The sequence below is a fragment of the Fundulus heteroclitus genome, chromosome 21 (genome assembly GCF_011125445.2).
Source record: "Fundulus heteroclitus isolate FHET01 chromosome 21, MU-UCD_Fhet_4.1, whole genome shotgun sequence".
Taxonomy (NCBI): Eukaryota; Metazoa; Chordata; class Actinopteri; order Cyprinodontiformes; family Fundulidae; genus Fundulus; species Fundulus heteroclitus.
In genome coordinates, this window is record NC_046381.1 from 2542777 (window position 1) to 2567674 (window position 24898).

The window sequence follows — 24898 nt, forward strand, 5'->3', positions numbered from 1 at the left end:
CATATTTGTGCCTTTATTGCAATCTGACTCAGTCCTGGAGAACGGCAGGCTCTCTTTAGGTGCAGACTTCCAGGAAATCAAATGAACTAGCTCAGTATAGAGAAATAATAACTGCTAAACGCTCTTATCCTTCTTCGTTGGCGTAACTCGATTGCCGCGATTGGCGTTTCTCCGAAATGCACGCTTAATTCACTTTGTACACAACACTATTGCTTTGTCTCCTGTCTGTGTTGTCACTCCTTGGGAGATATTGAAAGGGACAGAGTGGATTTCCTCCTAAAGGATATTTTCGCTGGGCCCTGCCAGTTGCATTTGGTGTGCAATCAAACCAATCACAGCAGTGGATGGTCAGTGATTGCTTTCAGATTGGCTTGCCTTCACATAACTCTTTTTTTTTTTTTTTTTTTCCTTCGTTTTATGGACACCTGCTGTGAATGTGAGGCTGTGAAGCTGTGGGGACGTAGCAGAGACAGAGGCTGAGAGATGCGCCTGCTATCACTGTGAAATCACACCTTCACAGTCTTGGTTCGCTGCTAGTGATTGGGCTCTGATCAGATGGCTAATTCATGCACAGATACGCAGTCACAGTTATCCTGCGTTACAAAAAAAAAAAAAAGAAAAAAAAACAGAGGTTTGTAAGGGTATTTAAATCTGTTGAACTTTTTTTTCCCCACTTTTTGTCGTTTGTCAATGGATCAGAGGGGTATCAGAGTCAAGGGGAATGCAACTCCATCACACTCTGTTCTGATTTTTTTATTTGTCAAAAAAATAGGTTGAAAACCGTCGATTATTTTCAAATCTGCCGATGTCTGAAAGCGAAACCTGTTATTTTTTTCTTGTAGGATTACCCCCATATAATTCCCCCCATATTCTCATAAACCCTCCCATCCCCACAGCATGATACTGCCACCACCGTATTTTACTGTTTATGTATACTGAAAAATTACCCTCTAGTCACAATTTACAAATTAGGAAACTTCACAGTTAAGCAATTGACTACCTTTGATCATTTCTTATTTTTTTGTGTTTGTGTGCATGTTCTTGTACTCGCAGCTGAGCCAGAAAATGTTTTACTCATTTTACTTGCAAAGTGAGGACTTTGATGTAAAGTGAGGACCTTTTTTTTTTTTTATCCTCACTTTTTTTCCGACCCAGGGGTTTGGCTCATCACTAAGGTGTCAATTAGGTTTGGGTTTAGGGTATTTACTGTAACCTAACCCTAAAGGTTAGGCTCAGGGTTGGGCAATAGAAAGGGTTGAAAATGAATGGAACTCAATGGAAGACAAGGGGGTCGTCAATGTAACAAGGGAGGAATTCCCATGGACACATTAAATGTTTCAGATTTTTGAAAATAATGCATGGTTTTCCATCCGCTTCACAATTATGCTCTACCATGCATTCGTGGGTCAGAAAGAAAATCCCTATAAAACGCATCATTATGCGGCTGTAATGTGTCAACACGTTCAAAAAAGAAAAAAAAAAAAAAAAAGAAAAAAGGATCCGGGAGGATAAAGACTCCTGGAAAGCGCTGCACCAACTTCTCCATCTCCCACCAAAAAACCACCTTACAGCAGTCGCTGTCTCCTTTCATCCTCACATTTTTTCGCAACACCATTACCTGCTGTTTTCACTTGCTGTCTTGCGAAACAAGAGAAACCCCAAGTCCTGGGGCAGGGAGATAGCATTGCTGCCATAGCGGTTACATGTTAGTCAATTTGAAGTACACCGAAAGGGAATGTCTCTCATGTGACTCCGGGCCAGCAGAGCGTGACCGGCTGCAAGCTCGCCCAAGTATGGTCGGTCACACATGACGGGGCAGCAGACAGGCAGAGGCATGAGCGCCGGTTTCATCGCTGTCAGATGTGAGCACCTCAGCCGCAGACATATCGCGGAGGCAGGTTCCTTCCCCCCAGCTTTTGACTAATTGACCCTGAGCCGATGTGTCAGAAGCCTGAGGAGGAACAAGATATAAACTCTGAGCTGTTTAGAGGTTTCAGAAAGTAAGGTGAAGTGTTGCTGAACCAAGTAACAGCAGCTTAACTTTTAGCGCTCGGAGGACGGAAAGCTGATGTTTTCTGATTCAGAACTTTGAGGATGATGAGAGGAAGATTGCTTAAAGGTGCATTAACTTTTTTTTTTTTAAACTATGCCCAATCACAGCCACGAGCTTTAATGTGCTTAAGATTTTGTGCATTAGTGTAACCCAAAGTAATTGCCTACATGTAAAGCAGAGGGAAAACAATAGGTGGTTTACAAAACTTTTGCACATAATAGTCAGAAAAAGTGTGCTGTGCATTTTTATTCGCCCTCTGCCCCGAATCAATACTTTGACAAATCACTTTCCACTGCAGTTTGAGCAGAATAGCTCAGTCACTGAGCGTCTGTGAACATCAATTTTTAAGTCTTGCAGCAGATTCTGAATTGGATTTAGGTCTGCGCTTCGGCCCGGGCCAATCCGACGCATAAAAAAAAACGCTTTGACCTTAACCGTTCCATCGTAGCTCTGGATCCATGTTTAGGGTCGTTGTCCAGCTGGAACGGGGATCTCCGTGACTTAAATCTTTTCATCCTTCCTCCAGTTTGTCCTCCATTATTGCCCAATATTTTTTCCAAACTATCTGTCCATAAATTTTCCCTTTCCCTGCAGAAGAAAAGCATCCTGAAATCATGATGCTGCTACCACCAGGGTGATGGGCTAGCTTCCCTGTGTTGCACATAAGCCAAAATAAAAGTTACATTTTGGTCTCGCCAAACCACAACATCCTCTTTCACATGTTTGCTGTGTCTTCTACGATTCCGCCTCGGGCTGGCTTTAAACTTCTATAAAATGTTCTCCCCGACCTTCTTTTCTAGCAAACCTCTGAAGGTCTTCACAGAACGGCGGGGCTTATAGTGAGCTTAAATCAGGCCTTTAATTAGATATCTTCTGAAGGAAATAGGTTGCCCCATATTATTTGAGGGGTTATGAGAAGGAAGTGATCTGAATAAAAATGACACATTTTTCACATATATATATATATATATATATATAAAAAAATCTTCCCTACAGTTATGCACGATGTTATGTATGTCTATCATATAACATTTTTATAATATGCATTGGAGTTTGCGGTTGTAACGTGACAAGATATGAAAAGATTAAGGGCTGTGGATATTCTTGCAAAGCCTTGTTTTCCTGCGTGAAAAGAGCACTGAGGTCAAACTGTAGTCAGCTCTAAAGCTCGGAAGGACTTGCAGCACTACTTGAAGAGCTCTTAACGCTCAATGAATGAACTCCACATGGAGAGGAGATGAGACCAGGAGAGCTAACACACTTCATATGATGGGAAATTAGGTTTCCAAACTAAATCTGTCGATGCAACTTGAACGGTTCTCCTTTGTGTGTTTGTAGCCGCTGGACTACGAAAGCAAGAAGGCGTACACCTTCAAGGTGGAAGCGACCAACGCTCATTTGGATCCGCGATTTCAGAGCTTTGGGGCGTTTAAAGACACAGCAACGGTGAAGATTAACGTCTTGGACGTGGATGAGCCTCCGGTGTTCAATAAGCCCTCCTATGTGATGGATGTGTACGAGGACACGCCCGCGGGCACCATCATCGGGGCGGTGACGGCACAGGATCTGGACGCCAGCGGCAGCCCAGTCAGGTAAAGTTAAAGCTTCGCAGCACACAGTGTTTTCACTTGGCTTTATATCGTCCATCACCTTCTTGATCGCAAAGCAACAGTTCAAATGTTTCCTCGGAGTAAAAGTAGGTGCTATAAAGGCGCATTAAAAAAGTTTTTTTTTTTAATGCCTTTCAGCTGGTTTCTCTAAACAGTGTTTCTGCCCATTTTTTCAAGCCTATTACTTTGCTCACATGTATTCAGATACAAACCAAGTTCAGAGATGTATTTTTTTTCTCCAAAATACAGTATATCAGTACATGAAGTAAATGTTCATTAGCGGAGCAGTGTGATTTATTTTAATGCGTAGTTAGACAAAAAGATTATTGACATTGTATTAATTGGCTAGAGCTTAGCAACTAAAGTATGGGTTCTTATCTGTTATTCATTTTGCTGTTAAGTGAGGCTATTTATTTCTGCCCTTTTTGGATGTATTTTCATTTAATTATGGCAGGTGCAACTAAAAAACTATAGACCCTCTAATTGCTGTCAGACCAAATGCAAAATATTAGAGTATCATCTATGGATGTTATAACCAAACAAAAATAACTAAACTAAACAGCTTTAACTAAAACATTTTTTATAACCTCAAACTGATTTAAAGTTAGATTTTTTTCTCTGAAACTAAGAAAAGTTTGACATTCTCTTCTAATAACATGGCATTGGATGCAAAAGACAAGCAACAAACTGGTTTATATCAATGTGCTGTAAAAAAGTTAAAAATAAAAAAATCATATTATTAACACCAGGCTGATGAGGACACTGTTAATTTTAAAATACACTGCAATTAGAAGGATGTTACTTAAACTAGCCCAAATGGCACTCAAATATGTACTCACTCCTGTTAATATTCAATGTTCTTGTGAGGTAGAAAATTTTTATCATTTCAAAACTCTTTTTCTCCATAGAATGTTCCATATATCCACTACAATTAGATGATTAATCTTGACAAAAATTGCCCTTCCATGTGCAGAAATTTGAACTCTTATTACAACGCTGCCACCACCGTGTTGGGCAGTGGAAATGTTGTTCTTTTGGTAACGTTCAGTGTCGAGTTTCGCACTCATGCTTTGGAATTGTGGCAAAAGTTCGTGCTTGGTTTCATGAGACTATAACCCATGAAATATGTCGGGAAGCAGAACTGTCTCTGTTCCCGACACAACCTTTCTATTTGAAACAATAAAAGAGCTCAAATTTGTTATTTATTTAAAAAGCATCTGAATGGTAATTAGATATTGGTGCAAGTTCAGCCTGGGCGCTCAGAAGTCACACAACCTCATACAATACTGCTTAGCTTACTATTTTTTGTTGTTCAGCAAAGACAGAATTATTTTTCTTCTGTGATTTTTTTAAGGGAAATTTGATAACTGAGCATATTGGAGAGGTTCTATTCTGAATAAAGCCAGGTGTGTATAAACGCACATCATAATTGGATTGATTGTGTGACCATATAAACGGGTTAATCTGATTATTTTTTGCTTTTTAATCCGAATACATTTCAATCCGATCATTAAATTCTGTTAATTTAAACATATCTTATGACAGCTGAACTTGACTTTAGGGCATCATACTCACCACATTTTATGTTAGATGTGTACTAAAAAAGACTAAATGCTTAAATTATATCAAAATGTGCTTTAATCTAAAATGAGTTTAAGGAATTCCAAACCTATGCAAACAAGTTGTTGCACCTTTTATTTTATTTCAACGTTTAGTACTTTTGCACAGGTTTGTTAATATTTTTGTTCAGTTATAAAGGATATATGTTACATTATATAAAGAAAAAGTGGTAACATGTATAGGCGTAGTTTGATTTTTTTTTGTTTTGATTTTGTTTTGCATGTCAAAAACTTGGTAATCTGTGGTTGAGCGAGTGAAAAAAAAATATTTTATTTGCTGAATATGTGTGACATTAAATTTTATGATAGCTCAATAAAGATAACGGATCATAAGATTTAACCTCTACAGTTAGAACATGCTTTCCACAGTCTGAGAAGAAAGTGTGTATTTGTTTGACTGAAACTTTGTTGTCTCTTGTAAAAGTAGATTTTACTTCCGACCTTCACTTAAATCAGAAGGCACTTACTGTACTTCAAATGTCCCATTTGACTGGATAGCTCCAGTTCAACGTAGAAGGACGTGTTTTGAATTTCAGAGGATAAGCACGTGTGCTAAATTTTGAATAGATAAGAGGAATTAACTTTTCCATTTGTGTTTAAACAAATATTCTGTGATAAGGCAACTCTTACTATTACCCTCATTAAAGGAGGCACATCATTTGTCGGTGTTATCTGGTGGCAGGTGCTTTGAGCCTAGAGGCCTGTGGTTGTAAATTATACAGATTATTCCCATTAATTTGAGTTTATATACATTAGGTGACGACAGGATCGACGCAAGATTATCCTCGCTATATCTTCTCTTTTGAATTTGTTAATTAATACCTTTGTATTCTTGCCACACGCAGAAGTAAAATTTTCTACTTTCTTTAGAAGCATTCCTTCTGCACCAAACCGCCTCTTCTATTCTTTGAAAATTAAAAACCAAACGGGAGAAAGACTGTGCCAGTGCGGCCGGTTGATTGAAGGTTTTAGATCTGTAATTCATTCATCAACGTCCGCAGTCTTCATTCATCAATGTCATCACGCTTTTAATCGCAAAAAGTTTTGTCAGCTTTACTCATCGGTTGAGAACTAATCAATCTATGTAGAACATTTGACTCTGTCTTGTAAAACCCTGCTAGCGTCATCTTCTGGCCAGTCAGCGATTGTCTGTGACACAGGGTGGCGCGGGAGGAATATGCAAGCCCTTATCAGCGGTCTCATTAGAAATGCCTGCACCTGCACGCACAAATAAGGTGTTTCAGCAAATTAGAGAGTGGATTACTGTGTTTGATCATTTGCTCAGAGAGCTGCCTTTCACAGGCGTATGAGTTCTTTTCTTCCCCCTGAAACCTTGGGATGGTATTTCATCCACAGACTCTTTTAGAAATCACTCCTTCAGATATGCTCCATCAATGGCAGTGTTCTGTTATGAAACTTTCAGGAAAGTCTTCAAGGTTTTTCACCCAGTCTGAATGAAGGCCTCCATTTTCTACGTTACTGTGGTTGGTCATTAATTGTGAACTCTGGCCTGATTGTTCCATATTAATAAAACAGATCAAAGTAGTGGATTTTTTTTATACACCAACTTTGGTGGATAGTAGAACATATCTTTTGGATAGACCAGACTAAAGCAGTGTGTTTTGACTCTCATGTACAGGGCTGGGTTTAATGAAAGCTAGCTGCCCGGCGTGGCCAGAAATGTATGATGATGTGGGCTAGTTTCACAGCCAAATGACATGGGGGCCTCTTCGTCTTTCAACTTCTCTGTGCACCAAGGTCTTCTGGAGGTTAAATGTGATACTACCTGCCCAGCAGCCGACTCTTGGGCCAAACTGGGCCGTGCGAGGAATGGAGCAGGGTCGTGTAAAGGCGTTTGGGCCTAATTTCCTCCACATCACGAGACTCCATTAAGTCAAACCGAAAATGAGCGGTTCAATATGCCGCTGCTGAAGGTGTGTCTGTGAGGAATCGAATTACAGGTTGTACTTAATTCTTCCGAGCCTTAATTGAGTTTGGTGATTTTACAGTGAACCAAACTGTCTGGCAAAGCGCTTTCCCTCTTGACGATTATCTGTTTGTAAACTGAACATCATCGGTCAGTTTAGCAGAAGCTGAACATGCTTCACTAAACCCAATTCACACTCTGTCCACGGCATTCTCTATCTGTCAGTCTTTCTGCTTTCCTGAGCACTTATGGGACATCACTACCTCCATTTTTTTCACCTTAAAACATTCATCAGCTGTGGATAACAATAGCTAGTCCATTGAAAAGACAAAGAGGGCTTTGAAAAATGTATAAGGAACCCCTTTTTGTTATTTTTTTATTATTAATCTACTTACCACTTTTACTCTGTCAGATCGCTTCAGAGTGATGGGTACTCAGTCTTAAATGGCGAAGAAAGAGAAATATCTGTTGCACAATGAGCAGTTGTTTTACCATGAATATTTCATCACGCGGAAATCAAAAGAACAGCGGAAGCGGAGATTTGTTCAACACGAAAAAGCTAATGCCCTCTGCTCTGTGGATCACCACTTTGTCTCTGGTCTTTAAATATTCATCACTAGCAGAGATGACATTGTTATTTTACACGTTCTTCAGAGGGGAGCAGCCTTGCATTGTGCACTTCAAAACAATGGGACTCCATATGTCCCGTCATGCATAGAGAATCATGCTTTTAGACTTCAAACCAAAACCCATTCAGCTATTTAGCTCTACAACTTTATCTCCAGCGTGGAATACAGAGAGTCCATCATGAATACTGCATTGTCGATTTATTCTTCAAAAAGTTTGGGCTTTAAATACTTAAAGTTGGGCTGAAGCGTCGCCTTAGATTGTAATACTACAAATTACACAACAGCAATGAGGCACACTGGTCACAGACTCTAAAATATCACATGAAATATCAGCATGAATGTGAGCTCTGAAAATCAATGGTCGTGGAAAATACACGAAAGCACACGCCTTCCCTTTTACCTTTTACTGCGTTGGGCTTGAACATCACGCAGAGGGACCGAATGTTAGTGCTCTTCAAGGCAGAAGATAAGAGTAATTAATTTTCATTGTTACGGCTGTCACCGCCATACGCTCAGAGTGTAAGGAGACTCCTCAGATGTATGATTTCCTTCTTACAGCTGTTGATCGGTTTTGCTGAACTAACGCAGATCAGTGACAACCAAAAAAGTTAATGTTTTCTGTCCCATATTGAATACTGTATTTCTTTCCAGTGTTGCCAGATTGGGCGGGTTTACGCCCCACTGGACTTCTTTTGAATACATTGGGCTTGGAGGAAAAAATGGCTTTGGGTGGGTTTTTAAAATTTGGGCTGCTTTTCCTGTTTTTAGGAAGTAGTCATGGGAAAAGTTCTATCAAAATAGTTGTCATAGTGTGGCAGAAAAGAAAAAAAAAACAATGTACAGGATAATAAAACTACATTTCCTTGCACTGAGTTTATTAGTTGATTTATTTTGAAATGTCTAAAATCTGATCAGCCTGACATCATCAATGATTAATTGTCATTGGTCAATCAAGTTTCACTATGAAATGGTATCGGTCAATGTCAATTTTAAACGCCCCAGTAGGACTTCAGCTGATCGGCTTGTTTCACGGCTGTCGCTGTGTGAAAGAGAAATGTTAGCCTGAGCTTTACTTGTGTGAGAGAAAAAAGAGAGAAAGAATTGGTTACATGGGTCTCCGATTACATATTTTGTGGAGATACTGTTTTTGTTTTAGTGCTATTGCTTGCTAATAGTGTGTTCTTTATCATTTGTATGGTAATGCGTAATAATTTAATTTTGTGCTTTTAACATGAGATCAAGAGAGGTTATGATTTAGGCTAGTTGTTTTTTTTTTTAGTGTTGGGTAGGTTTTGCGTTGGTTTTGGGCTGGAAACGGTCAGTCAGATCTGTCTTTCTTCTTTCTTTCTTTTTTAGGAGATAGTGAACGGATAATCCTCAACCTTTAATATTCTCCGTCATGACATTATGAAAACCAAGTGAAACACATGTATCATCCAGTAATACCCTGTGAAATGAAAAAGAAAAAAAAAAGACATCTTTCCCTTGGGGAAAAATTACAAACCATTGATCTTTTGAACCCTTGATGGGAGTTTGGTTCCAGTATTCATCAAAGAGACTCACACTAAACTGGTTCGACACATTCATGTTCACTTCAAGGCTGCATGCAAGGCAGAGTTTGAGAGACGGCGCGGACAAATCAAATCTGAAACCCTCATGAAGTGGTTTGGTTATGTTCCTCATTACTGTAAAACACTAAAAGGTGCTGAGTGGATGTTTCTGTTAATTATAGTGAAGTCCAGTTTAAGGTTCTCAAGTACAAAAAAAATTCTATAAAGAAAAAAAAAATGTAATTTTGTGCTTCAGGATCAAAAAGCTCACAACAGAAAAAAAATGAAAAAAAATGAAAAAACACACAGTATGGTGTATAAGAGAGGCCACCTTTTATAAGCAAGTCTAGGCTCAGCCTCGTGAGAAATTACAAACGTGCTTTGTGGAAGTGCCCATGGGCAAGGCTTCAAATTCCCTCCCTGTGAACTCTTTGTAAAGGGGAATAAAATATGACTTTCCCCCCTAATGGAATTCCATTGACGATTGTATAATTATTAATGAAAAAATTGTGTTTTTAACATCAAATAGCATGGAGTGATGAATGGGGCTGTCACTGGCATGTGCTTTGGTCTCTGATCTCTCTCGCTCTCTGTTTTTCTTTTTTCTTTTTTTTTTTACTTTCATTGAATTCCATAGTTTGCATTCAGAGTAGCGAACTAACACCAGAGACAAACTCCAAAAAGAGAATCCGTGCTGATTTTGGACGCCAATCCGAGACATTTATGTGCTTTTGTTGTTCATTGGCTGAGGGGGAGATTGATACGCTTTCGACAGTCCCTAAAATGAATTTGTGTTCCCAAGAAAAACATTAGCTCAGCTCGGCCAAACGTGTGCTCCATTACTCGATTGGGATGCATGTGCAGTCCTCAGCACATTTTCTGGAAATGACCGCTCAGAATGAGTGATGAAGACAAGTCCAACATCTCATTACACCTAACTCATATAAATACAGCGGGGAAAATAAGTACTGAACACGGCAATGTTTTCCTCAGTAAATATATATCTGATGCCGCTGCTGATAGGCAATCCCCAGCAGGTGCCGGTAACGGTCCAAGTCATCCACATTAAACAAATAAGTCCACAAATTAGGCTCTGTGTAATTAAGGTGGGATGGCACAGGGAATAAGAATTAAACACACTCATTTAGTTTTTTTTTTTTTTTAGATTTACTCTTACTAACCTTATTCCAAAACCTGTTAAATTTGCTTCCTCTCCAAAAGTGAAAAAGTGAAAACTAAATACATTCGAAATACAAAATAAGACATCTCATTTACACAAGAACCCACAGCCTGCTTCTGTCGCACTAGTGAATTCAGTGAGACCTGATTTGGATTGGAACAGACTAGTTTATATACAGGAAGGTCTCACAGCTTATAAGAGCAGACATGAAGCAAGAGAGTCAAATAAATTGTCTTCAGGACTAATTAACGGAAGGACAACGAAAACCAATGGAGGTTTAGAACATCCCAGAAACCACAGTTGTCTTCATTGTTTGTAAATTTAATAATTTTCGAACTATCGTGGTCCTCCCTGGATACTTCTGCCCAACAAAATTAGGTCCTGAAAACAGAATGGCCAGGTGGACAAAACTCACGGGAAGTCTCCAGAAAAGCACTTTAGAAAGAAGAGAAACTGAATTCTCTGGTCTGATGGAACTTCTTGGCCTTGTTCGTGTCTGGAGACACACTGCCGCATCACATAAACTGGTGAACACGATCCCTACCACGAAGCATGGTGGTGCCAGCATCATGCTGTGGGGAACCTTTTCTATGACAGGAACTAAAACTCCTCTATATTATAGAGGATCTGCCTTGCATTTCGACTTTGTCATGGTTTTTAGGTGTTTGGCCCACATGCAGAACACAGTCGGGAGACAACAAGCAGTTAAGATGTTAGTAAGCACTGCGGGGGAGAAAGGGACAGATAAACGAGAGCAAGTGCGGTAATCTACGCTGCATGAAGCTCTGCTTACCGCCAGGTATGGAGAACCTGTCCGGGGGAGGTGGAGTGGAAGAACGGACTCGGCAGTTCTCTTACTCTTGGTGGAACGAGGTGACTGAGCGACAGGTTAGCAGGTGGAACAAAGGTGGGGGAGCCCGATCAGCACCACAGCAGAGAGCAGGAATGGAGAGCAGCTGAAGGAACCGGGGTGAATCCAGGGACGGGAACTTTAGTCCGGCTTGGTAATACCTAGAGGGCTCGAGGGGAATGCCAGAGCAGGATCTGAGCGGCGGGGATTCAGGGGCCAGTCTTCAGCGCTAGGAGAAGTGACTGGTGAGTAATCCAAAGCACAAAATGAACTACGAGAAACAGGAGACAAAGGTTAGCACAGAGAATCTGGAATATCTGAGACACAGGAACGAGGAACTGTCGAAGGACAGTGTTCACTAAGCGTACCACAACGGTTTAACACTCCGGCGTCCTTCAGCTGACTGCAACCTGCTTTTAAGCTCCAGCCGGAGCTGCCGAAAGGACCTGCAGGTGTGCACCACGTCCACCTCTCAACTACAGTCACCTGTGAGGGAAAAAGAGAAGCGAACAGGCCGTGCAGACAGCACAGCCTGCAGTATCCTGACAGAGTTAGTCCATGAGTATTGAAAGATTCTTTAGAAAACCCTGTTCCAGGCTGCTCGGGATCTCAGACTAACCACACAATTCATCTTCCAGCACAGTGATGAAATGCACACAACAAACATAACAAAACAGTGGCATTGGAAGCAGTCTGCGAATGTCCTTCAGTGGCCAGCAAGAGCAACCAGCTAAACATCTATGAAAATACCTTAAGGTGGCAATCTACGGATGCTTCTCTTTTTACCTGATCTGCAGAGAAGAATGGAGACAATTTCTTGTCTGAGAAACCTATTCCTCCACACAAACTCTCTTCACAACTTGAAGTTTCTGGGTGGTTACTCTGATCTTCTGATCATTCCACAGACTTTCAGCTGAATTCAAGTGTAGTGATGGACTTTAATGTTCTCTCAGTTATATTTTCGTTCTCTGAGACCAGCCAAAAGTTTTCTTGGGATTAATGTCTTTGCTTTAACCATTATTATTTTTTTCCCTTTCAGATGATTATCAAGAAAAGAGTGGCCCTATTAGTAATGTATATTAATGAAATATGTTTACAGGGAAAATAAAACATTGACGTGTTGTTTACCACTTATGTTCCTCGCTGTGTGGCTCCAGAGGGAGAATGACTGCACCGATAATTCTCTCCTTTATGCCGTTAAACAAACATTTTCTCTCTTCCAGGTATTCCATCGACTGGAAGAGCGACTTAGACAGCTACTTTGACATCGATCCGGTGGAAGGAACAATTTCCACAAACGAGCTGCTTGACAGGGAGAACATCGCCCAGCACAATATCTCTGTTGTGGCGACCAAACTCAGTGAGTATGACAATGAGCTCAGCAGTGATTCATGCAGGTGTCGCTGACCTTCCTCTGCCATAATCTGTGTGAAGGATTTAACGCTCTTTTACTCAAGTCAATACTCAATCCCATTTTCCCAGAAAGGTTTATAGGCGACCATAAACCACGATGGCCGGGTCTCCCAAAGGGTTGTATCTTCAGGACAATGTCTGCTCCCGCATTGCTCACCCCGACACTGTTCTGTCTTTCTCTTGATGACACTTGGAAGAAGGTTTTGTCCACAAAGTCAACTTTTACTTACCCCACAGTAAAGTTTAAACCACCCCGAGTCTTTTCACAGCAGGCAGACACTTCCCTGCCGCAAATCGAGACGGACGCTGTCGCTTTAAGATGTGTCATCAAGCTAATTATGTTTATTATGAAGGAAGTAGAGCGAATTCCCGCATAAATAAGCAAATCCATCGTCATCAAGTCATCAAATCGGCTAAGAACCGTCAAAGTCATTATCCCAGAGGCAGGCTGGCGCTCAATCAAAATTACACCCGCTGTATATTCATTAGGATAGACTGTGAAATATGGCCTGTTAAAACTTGAATCATTGTCGCCTTGGAAACTGATATTACTCACTTCCCCTCAAGGTCACATCAGTGACATTCTAATTGTGTTTTCAGTGTGTGTGTGTGTGCGTGTGTGTGTGTGCAGTCATGGTTTCTCATGTGGTTTTATGCATTAAAATTAGAAGACGAGGTGAGTTAAACGGATTCGGCGCCGGTGGAGGAGGAGCAGCAGCAGGCAGATGGGACTTTTATAAGGTTGTTGCTTGTTTTTGGTATGCCATTTTGATGATGGAGTGAGGAAGGATTTCTGCTGATTTCACCCCTTTCACAACTGGTTTTTACATTTCCTTTCTCACCCTCGTGGGTTCTCTCTCTCAGGGGAACAACGTTTTTGCCATTTTTCCCCCTCATCAATTAAAAAAAAAAGAAGAAAGGAAAAAAAACTGTTAGCTGACTCAGTGTTTAAAACAAAGATAAAGACAGCAGCTCAGTTTGTGTTCCCGCCTTGAGTTCAATCTGTCTTTGACCTTGAGTTAGCTTTGGCAGAACTTTGCGTTCTGGGTATTGAACAGCTTTTATGGCTCCTCTGTGCTGCGCTGTATTGTTATCCCTGGAATAGTGTCTGTCTATTATGTGGGTTTTAAACCATGAAGAGCAACAGTAAATGCTGCTGTGCAGATACCTTCGGTGCACATAGAAAATATGCATTTACCGACAAGAGGTCATGCAGTAATGTCAGAGCTGTGTTAGCTACGTTCATACCTTTACTCAGCCACGATTTCCAGTTCCCTTGTTGAGGACTAATTAATGAGTGAGTAACATAATTGTAAGCATGGCATTTCCAGTTTCATGAGGTATCTAATAAAAGAAAAGCCCCAGCAGGACACACTGTATAACATGCTTAAGTCACCTTGATTTTATCATGTTTATTATTTGGATTCATAGTCCAAATGCAAATGTTTCCCTATATTCACTTGGCTTACAGTAATAATTAAGTTTATAACCCAATTCTTGGGGTTTTGTTTGATTTTTTTTTACTTGTATTCTTGGCAACAAATGTTGCATTGTGTAAGGCACCAGACTGCAGACCTGGTATTTCAGCCTGACACAGAGAGCATTTTGAGAGGTTTATTTTAACAAGGGAACTGGTGGGAGTCAGAAAACCTCTGCAGAAACAAGCAGGAACACCTGACACAAGCTTAGTGGCTGGTAAACGGTCAGTATCATCAGAAAGATTTAGTAGGATGCCACTAACCTTTTCAGAAGAAAGACTGTACTGCACAAAAGGAGCTAAAATTAAGTAAAATTGTCTTGAAATGATTGTATTTATTTGTGCAGGTAAATAAGATGATCTGCCAATGGAATGAGTATTTCCACCCCTATTAATTAGATATACTGCACTTGAAATAAGATCATGCAGATGATATGTTCCTATTTAAGTGCAAAAATCTTATTACATTTGCAGATGATCTTATTTGCCCACTCAAATCAAGGACAAAAACACCCTTTTTAAGAAAGTTAGTTCCCTTTTTGCAGTACGGGCACTTGATCCTGTTGGTTTGTTCCCTGACTCTCCAGAGAGGCCTGTGAGAGCTGTCCGTGAAGAAGGTAACGTCACAGCAGGCAGCTTGGCAGCAAAGAGAGCAGGATTTAATCACTCTTGTGGCATCTAATAGATTGTCAGAGAAAATTCCAAAATCCAAGGGATAGGCAAGGGTCATACGTGGAGGCAGAAGTCAGTTTACAAACCCAGATGGTTGGGCAAGGCTCGGAGGTGGGGGCACAGGAATAACGTTGCTGTCCAGAGATCAGAAGCTCGGTAAGGATCCGGCAAGGACAGGGCGAGGCAAGGAAATCCAGGGCATAGAACTGATGTTGTAACGTGTGGATCAAGCAAGGACAAAGACAAAACACTGGACATCTTTCATCAATTTGGCATAAAACTTTATTTTATTTTATTTGACAACTGATTTTCTGATGAGACATGTCCTGTCTGGCAGTGTAGCCCAACAGATTTGCTTTCCCAAGTGGAGCCTTACTGCTTTCTTTATAATACTGTGATTCTCATGCAAAAAACTTTATTGGACATAATTTTGGGATTATTTCAAATTCAATGGACACAGAAACAGGAAAAAGAGGAAAAAAAGGAAGGAGAAAGATTAGGTAAAACATTGAAAGGGAGAAAATGTGACAAAAATGGAGTAAAGGAAAAAGAGAACCCAAAATAACATCCTCACAGTGTGCTTCTAAGATAGAGAGATCGAACAACTGACTAAACAGAAGAAGCATGACAGGTACAAACAACCAATGCTCATGATAACATCAATGAAAAATAGACAGTATTATTTAATACAAAATCTATTCAGTCGAAGTAAAGCTAACTTTAGGGTTTATTTCTATAGAAGTGCATCTGTAAACAGCTGAATCCATGCACCAGTAGACATTTGTGAGAGTGCACTTGAATATGTAAGTTTTATCCATACAAAATGGTGAATATTGGTTGTGAGACCCAAGGGCACCCCAACCCCCTAGCAGAAGCCGGGGGTCCAGGCCCAGCGAAGCAGTCACCAGAATGAGCCAGTACACACCTGAGTAGCCAGCCCTGGACACCAAGCACCACCAATGCACTGGCTGGCTGAGGCGCCAGTCACAAGTCTGATGTGGGGATGGGCTCCACATTTAGTGGAGACCTGAGTTGTTCCAGGAGAGGACGTAGTGCAAAACCCAGCCTGACAAAGAACAAGCATACAGTCACAGGCATGCAGTCACAATTACATGTTCCCACCCGAGAATAGACATGGTACACACGTTTGCATTCCCCACACATCCTCAACTCCCAGGTCCAGTAGTCAATACACCTGAGGGGTGACCAGCCCGGGGACCTGTGGGGGTGATCCCCTTCACCAGGGTGGAGGAGATCAGAGCACACAAACCACAAGCCGAGACCAGCACCTAGCACTGTCCTAACCTGGGCAAACCCGGCCCATACCCTAACCCCTCGCTCTGGCCCCAGCCCCGACGACCCTCAAACCCATCCGTCCAACACAATTCGAACGAAACCGGTCAACCGGAGCCAGGAGGACGCGCGCATAGCAGCTGCTGTCACATCTCTTTTGTCAGAGCCAACGATTTGCAATAGCCCTGGCCTCCCAACGGATGCCAACCCATGAACCTCTTACCCACCGCAAACGTAAGCATGAGGCTGATTGAAGTGGAGCACGTAGGCAGAGATCAAGCAGTCACTAATCATGACGTATTGTTAAAATCCTGTTTTTTCCCCTTTAATGTGGCCATGTTTGTTAGGAAAATGCCTTTGTAGATAAAGAATTGAGTATGTGGATTGCACCCTTGGTTGCCACATCCTCTCTGCCAATGCCGTGCAGCTTTTGGTACTAGCAGTGTGATGATGTGAGTCTGGCATCAAGCCGATTGAAGAAAAAAGACTCCCGTCAATAGAGGTGATGGAGGATTGTTTGCACTTCTGATGTTTAGTTTTCCATCAGATCAGTGGTCAACCGAAGTACTGATAACTATTACTACAATGTCTGAAGGTAAAAATTGTTGAGATGTACTTTTACTGTTTGGCCTTGCTAACTGCTATTGGCCTTGGCAGGGGACACATTGACTTGCCAATCGCACTATTTTCAAACCGTACAGTTTGGAAACTGTTAATTTTGGTTATGGTGGTGATGCGTGATAGAACATGCAACCCATATTCTGAGGTCTTAGTCCTAAATGCGGCTGTTCTGGGTTCAAGTCCTGGCCTTTGGAACTTTGTCGCATGTCTTCCCTCTTGCCAACTCCATATACAGTCAGCTGTCAAATAAAGACAACTAGTGTCAAAAAAATGTCAACGAAAAAAAAATTGTGTAGAAGTCATACAAATATCTAATTTTGATTCCCCAGATAAAAGGGAACACATCATTCATACTAATTCATTCTTACCTTAACCCCAACATCCAACATGGCTGCCTATCATGTAAAAATAAGTAGTTGTACTAGGTTTCTATTCACCTTTAAGGAATTTTTTTTATCATTAAATCTTTAAAACTAAACAATCTTTGGTCGTAACTGTGATTCTACAACATCTGGCAGCATAAATTGTTGCCGTTATCGCCTTGTGTTGCTAACTGTAGTTATTTTGCCAATAGATCCCAATAATTAGCAAATCCCAATGGGTTTTCCCAACTTGCAACTGGAACACAGTGAATTGTTGGTGACGTCAATCCCAGATCTGACTGTGACTTCTGAGGTAACTAGAACGCAGCGATAACTAGAGCCTGGAGCAGCTTCAGACCCCTCTGCATTCCTGTTTTCCATCAGCAGTAGAGTATTGTAGACGTTTGTAATAAGAACATCATCTACAGTGTCCCCTATTTACGTAAATAGTTAACATCTAACTATCCAAAAACACTTTACAATGTACATTTCGGATACAACAATTCCAGACACTGAAGAAAACCTTTCACTTTACTAGCGTTGAAGAGTTTTTATCTGTCCGGTAAACCCCAAACACTGCAGTCATGCGTCATAAGGACAGCACCGTATGTTGAACTGTCCCAAGGCACAGTGTGTGTTGTTTGCGGCGTGCCAAGGGAGAGCATGGACTGAAGCAACGGCGTGTTTTTTTGCCAATTAATCCTAAACCCATTTTTTTAGGGAGTCAACATGAGTGGAAAGATCTATTAAATGCTATAATAACCTTACCAGGATGCAATTACGGAGCACTCTCACTCCCGTATTTATGGCAAACGAATTTCGTTTCACACTTTTCATGAAGTTTTGAGTCGTGAGTCTGCATACTTATTCTGTCAGTGGTTTTGCGTTTAAGAGATTAATACCCACATCTATCTGTGCTTGATTGCTTGTAAAACTGTAGATTGTTTCATTAAAATGAGCTTAATTAAAACAAGTGAAGTAGAGCAGCGAAGCAGTTGAAGCAGAGAAGTTTATGACTATTTTTTAAGCATTTCCCATCAATGCAGTGTTGTGATTTCCTATATCATGAAATGGAGTATAGATTGAAGGCTGATGCAGGCCAGGTTGGAATGTATCCACTGTGCTATTGCGCCATCAAGTGGTCGCAGCGATGTACTGCTCATAACATAAGTCATAGAGACTAGTCTTTCAAATGATATAAGAATTTCTTGCTTTTCAGCAGCCATAAGTGAGGGGCTTTAAAGCCCAATATTAGAGACTTTATGACCTGAGAGAGCATAAAAAATCATTTTGATAAGAGATCCGGAGTATCTTTGCTGGATGAGCATAAATGTTAGTCTCTGGGTCAGCGCAAAGCAGCAAATCCCATGCTCTTTGTCATAGCAGGGTTGGGAAGATTGCTTTTTCCATCAAGGTCAGAGACGGGTTGCCATCTGAGCCATGCCTGCTCTTCCAATCCTTTCAAGATGACTACACAACCCCGTTCTCAAGCCCCGCCACCACCTACACACCTAACCCAGGCAACCCGCAATTCATGCCGTCTACACACACTAAGCCTCCCACTGCACAACAAAGCCCATTCCCACACCAAATCCATAAAGTTTTCCCCTCGCACGAAGAGAACATTTCCCCATTGTGTCCCTGCAGGGAGGCAACAGTGTAACAAACAAGCCTGAATTCCAGTTAGTCGCACTCAGGGGGGCTTTCAAACTGTAATTACAGTGGGCGGCACATTTTATTGCTCAAACCAGGAGTGAAAGATTAGAAAGAAAATATCCTTTTACATTTCACTAAACTTTAACAAACCTGCACATTTTAGATGAGTGTATTTATTTCAAATTTGCAGTGTCGTAAAAGGAAAAGGTCCATCGACATGTTCTGGACACGTTAGAAGTTTTAAACGGGGTGATTTACAGTGCATCTTTTCAAGGACATGGTGACTGTATATCCAAGCTCTGCAGCCTCTTTAACCAGTCATGCATTCCTTTGCAACAGTAATAAAACTGCATGCTCGGCCGTGTCATAAAACGGTAGTGCTGTAGCATTCCACTTGGTGTCAGTGCTGTGAAAAAGAAGAAAAAAAAAGGCTGTTTATCTTGTGCTACTCTCTGCAGACAGTCCGGTTCTGACCAGCCGTGTGGCCGTCACTGTGCACGTCCTGGACATCAACGAGTTCCCCCCTGAACTGGCCAGCCCTTATGAGACCTTTGTATGTGAAAACTCCAAAGTGGGACAGGTACCTTCACTATTAACCTCTTTCTCTTCATTTCAGATCCTCGTGCCTTATGCAGAGCAAATTAGGAGTTATTACTGAGTTGGCAGCTGCTGACTGGAGTCTTCGGGTTAGCTTTATGTAATAGAAATGACACCCCATTTCAGTTTTATGTTTCAGATGCAAGGACACAATAAAAACAATCTGGTCTTTTCCAGTTTTTAAAATGATGTAAATATAACCTCAAAAGTGGATGGTAGCAGAACAAATTCTATATTCATTAAGCAGAGATACAGCAATGCCAAAATGGAAAAGCTGTGTGTAAAAAAATAAATAAATAAATGACACCCCAGGATTTGGTACCTTGTAGAATCTCCCTTGGTGGCAAATATTTTAGGATATCAATTTGTTTTCTGTGTGACTTTTTCAGAGTCTCACGTTGTTGTGAAGACATTTTAGTTCTCTCTTCTTTAAGACGTTACAGAGGTTTGCATGAATTTGTTTTTGCTCAGCTCTAATGAGGACCCAACAAAGCATTTCAGTCTGCCTGAGGTCTGGACTTTGAATAAGCCACTGCAACACCTTCATTGCTTTCTTTTGTCAGATATTTGTCATGATTTGGTTCAGTCCACCTTCTGTATTCTGCCACGCCCACCTGCTCTACTGTAATCAGCCTAATGTCTCGCACCTGTTATGTGCTGCATCTGTTTAATTTGCTACTTACACGCTCCACAGTTCAGGGTCTACAGTTGGTTCAAGGCCAGATTATTGAGAGCTCTTTCCAGTAGCTGGTCAGAGTTTTTCCTTGTCTGATCACCACATTGCGACCATAATTCTGTTTCCTGCATTTTCCTGCCTTGCCCTTGTCAGACTTGAACTAAGCTTTGGCTCTCTGGACCATGACCTTGTTTCTGTACCCTGACCTAAAAGCCTGGCTAACGTTTGGATTTGTTTTGCTGTCTACCTGTTTATGGCCCTTGCTCGTTCCAAGGATTCTGAAGTACTCTCTGCCTCATGACTCTGCAGTGAATAAAGCCTGCTCTCGTCTCTGCCAAGTTAACCAGCTTGTTCCTGCAGAGGGTTTGAGACTGCACCCGGGCTTCTTGTTCAAATTTTTCTTAAATGCAACCCTGTTTCTGGCTGAGTTTTCGAGTCCTCTGTCTGGCTCCTGGCAATATTCTGTTGCAGATTTGCCTGTGTGTTTTGGATCATTGCCCTCTCTATGACCCAATTAGGACAAGTTTCAGCTGTTGGACAGATGGCATCAGATTTGACTTTAGAATACTTTGGAATAATGAAGAAGTTACCATTAACTCTGCAGAGTGCTCACGAATTTCCAAATAATCCTACTTGCTCAGTCTTTTCTATAACACGCTAAATATCTAAGACGAAGTTCTTGTTTTTATTTTTTTTATGTAATTTGTCAGAACATTCCACATGATACTTTTGGGTTTAATTTTATGTTAAACGCTAAATTGACCGAATTTATATAGCACGTCCCTAGTCATATTGATTAATTGCTTTACACTGGAGCTACATTAGCCCAATCACACTCACTGCCTTCCTCATCGAAAGCATATCTGTAGAAAAATCCTCAAAAGTCTGGCAACTGTCGTAAGTATTTTTCACTCTTAAATAATCAGTCTGGAATGATGTGCTTTCTTTGGAAGTGGGCATAAAAAATGTAATCTGATTACCAGGAAACAACAATTGCTTGTCTAACATCATCGCTGGCATCTTTTTAGTCTTGTTGTCATGTTAACACTCACCTGCATGCCCCATACCGGCACACTGCCAAACCTCTTGCCTTTAGAAAGGTGCCACACTTCCGAATCATCAATTAATGAATGCCTTTTGTCATGACTGCCTATGACTTTCCATCTTTAATCATAAAGAAGCATCAAGAGGGTAATCAGTTTTTTACTCATGACTTTTCCATTTGTGTTTCCTGAATAAATGATTGCAGCATTTAATGTGCTGTGTTACTTTAATGAGCGTTTTCCTCTCACACTTTAAAAACAATTTTTAATTTGACTTTGTAGTATGTGGAGATCAAATACATTATTTATTTATTTTTTTGCTTATTGGAGCACCGAATCGCTGTTATTTTCCTCTGTTAAACCTATACGCAGATTTCAGCTAGCATATTTATATCATTAGATTTTCCTTCTGTTGCAAATGATATGTATAAAATATTGAACTGTCCACATTGCAGAGTTCAATTTAGTCGGGGAAGCAATAATAAAATTTAGCAGTGCTCTGCATACACCTACTACCCAGACTGCAGACTGTATGTTTGAGATGCTGTGCAAAAAATTGCCTGGGCCCTTTGTAAACTACCTGTGCCTGTAAATTAGCCCATTAGCCAGAATCTATATGCAGTTAGTGTTGCGCTGGAGCAGCTTCTCTGGCAGTCCATCAAATCACCTGCGGACCCCTCTTCTCACACTGAAGATGTTGCTCTGGTCCTCTGGCCAGTTGCAATCAAAACAATGTCTGTGGCCTTCATTTGAAGGCACTGCCATCTTTGCCGACATGAGCATCTGCCATGTTTTCTTCCCCTCATGATTGGGAAGAAGCTGCTTTGGTACTTGAAAATAGAGTGTACTGCCCTCCTAACAGATAAGAGCTATGCATTTTTATCAAAATGCTCGCTATTAAAAAAAACTTCTGATGGAAAACCAGTTTTGAGTCTAATTAATTCACATTTATCTTGCACAGTGAAGTAACATTTTCCACGCTAAAATTGGTTTCCCATTTATTTGTGTATTTATGCATATTTTTGTGCTTAAATAAACTATTGACAACCTCTATATTCAATTTAAATAAATATTTAACAAATTCCCATTTTCATAGCCTTCCTTAATGCAGCTAGTTTACATTATTACCATTTGTAAGGCAGCTTAGCTCCACAGTGAAAGTCTTCTTCTTTTATATATCTTCTGGAGGTCATCTTGACCTTCATTGCTTTAATTTGAAAAAAATATGCTACAGACTGATGTAACAGCTGGCTAAAAATGCTTTGCTGTCTTACTGGAGCATGCCTCTGCTTTGTTAGCCTCAATTATGGCTTTCAGAGCACCTGGCATCTGTTTGAGTAGGCTAATGGCTGCTGATTGTTGGAGAAAAGTTTGACGAGTCAAACTCTTTATGGAGCTTTGAAATTTCCAACACCTGCCCATACTATATATGATGGCTCTCAACAAGCCATTGCTATGGAGATCTATAAATGTTGGCAGATGTTAAATACATGGGACTATGAAAATCTTTGTAGGCTGACTAATATAAGTTTTACATGACATGCAAAATTAATGCTTCATCTTCAATGGGCACCATTTCTAAATGAGTTCAACTATATAGAACTATATGGATATTTTCTAATAAGGATGACTGATAATCTGCGCACACTTGCCTTTAATCCACCTGGCTAATGTCCACTCCTTAGGGGATAAAATTATTGAAGTGCTACTTCTCAACTCTAAAAACATGTACTTCTACAGATCTTCTGATCTACTTTCATGTTTTTGACGCCAAATTCTGACCCTACCATCCAAATGTAGCAGCAGAAATTGAGACTCATCAGACCAGGCAACATTTTTCCAACCTTCTATTGCCCAATTTTGGTGAGCCTGTGTGAAACTGGCCATTCTCCTATGACCTTTGGCATCAACAAGGCATTTGTGCCCACAGGACTGGATATTCTCTCTTTTTCGGACCATTCGCTGTAAACCGTAGAGATGGTTGTGAGTGAAAATCCCAGTAGATCATTCGTTTCTGAAATACTCAGACTAGCCCGTCCGGCACCAACAACCATGCCACATTCAAAGTCATTTAAATCACCTTTCTTCCCCATTCTGATGCTCGGTTTGAACTGCAGCAGATCGTCTTGAACATATCTGCCAATGCCTAAATGCATCGAGCTGCAAAGAAGTTCCAAAGAAGTACCAGACACATCTCCACTGATCTCACCCACATAGGTAATGCGCTTTTTGACCCTTTCCCATCAGGTAAAGCCTCAAACCCAAAACAAATAAACTTAGAAACAGCTTCTTCCCAAAGGTTCCCACAGCTAAGCAAACTGAAAAGAGAGAACCCAGGTAAAAAGTTACAAGGTTTAACACTTACCGACTGCATTGAAGATGAGTCCCTGTTGGAATTACCCATTTCTCCAAACGCCTGGTTTGGTCCCAAGTTAACCAAAAACTCGAGTGTAAAATATGCAAACAAAGAGTTGCAGGGGAGATTGGGTTGATGAGAGGCAGGCGTGGCTTACGTTAGTACCCTTCCACTGGTGATGTAAATCTAGGAGCAGCACCAAAATCTCACTTGGTGGAGAGCTCGCTGTTGTGGGTTTTTCTGGTTTGTACAAAGAGCCCACAAAAAAAAAAAAAAAAAAAAGTTACTTTAACACCTCCTGATGTTCTGGACTGTTTTAACTGAGATCCAATACCAACACACAAGTTTTAACATTAAAAAGTCGGAATTCCAGGTGAGGACTCCTTTAATACTGTCATGGTTTTAAGGTGTTTGGCCCGCATGCAGACATAATCGGACTCAGGAACAGTTTAAGATGTTTATCAAAGGCTCAGCAAGTTCTAGCACACAACTGTAGGAGACAGGAGACAACATCAGATCCAAAAACAGGGATTTCAAAAACTCACAGGTACGAAGATCAGGAGACAGGATCATGGCCTAGGCATACCTCAACAGGGTAACACTCTGGCATCTTCCAGCTGAGTGAGCACTTCTTTTAAAGCCGAGCTGAGCAGCCCTGATGAGCCGCAGATGTGGGCCACGCCCACCCATCAACTGCAGCCACCTGTGGAGCAGAGTTGGTGGAGCAGAGACACACAGAATCCTGACAAATATGTCTTATGATATCCTTTTTCAGAAAGTTCTGAAAGTTCAGCAAGATTCAAGACAAAGATATACATTTTTGAAGATTAACAAATCCACACATTAGCTTACGGTGCAGTTGCAAAATAACCCAGGTACTTGTTTGTCCTTCTGTGGGCAAAGTAATAGATAATTATTTGATAAGAGCTCTCAGGAAAGCCAGTTGCAACATGCAGACCTAATTTTAAATTAATTTATTCTCTCTTTTTACCGTTATATCCTTTAACCTTTGCTATATATCCGAATACTCGCTTTTGTGCCTCCTTCCCCACCCCCTCCCACAGAAAGCATGTTTCCCTGCAGTGTTTCCACAGCATGACTCCACCAGGTGTTGCACACAGCTGGGGAACGATAAAGAATTGTTGATCTGCTTCTTGAAAAATCCATCGTAGATCTCTCCCAATGGTTATCCGCCTCAGCACAGCTGAAGTACACACAAACTGCCTGTTTTGGAGTGCCTCACGCTGTGGCCCCACTGATTGAAAATAATTCGTAACCATGATGAAACCAAGCAAGGAAATCAATGGAATTTCT

General features: G+C 40.9%; 1 protein-coding gene across 1 annotated transcript in view; it reads left to right on the forward strand.

Annotated features, from left to right (window-relative positions):
• Positions 1 to 24898, forward strand: part of LOC105931192 (cadherin-12) — an 83991-nt gene that overhangs the window by 42755 nt on the left and 16338 nt on the right. Inside the window, exons 3-5 of the mRNA XM_036125105.1 lie at positions 3392 to 3645; positions 12642 to 12778; positions 19371 to 19492. Coding sequence (XP_035980998.1) covers positions 3392 to 3645; positions 12642 to 12778; positions 19371 to 19492 — 513 coding nt within the window. The remainder of the gene's footprint in view (positions 1 to 3391; positions 3646 to 12641; positions 12779 to 19370; positions 19493 to 24898) is intronic.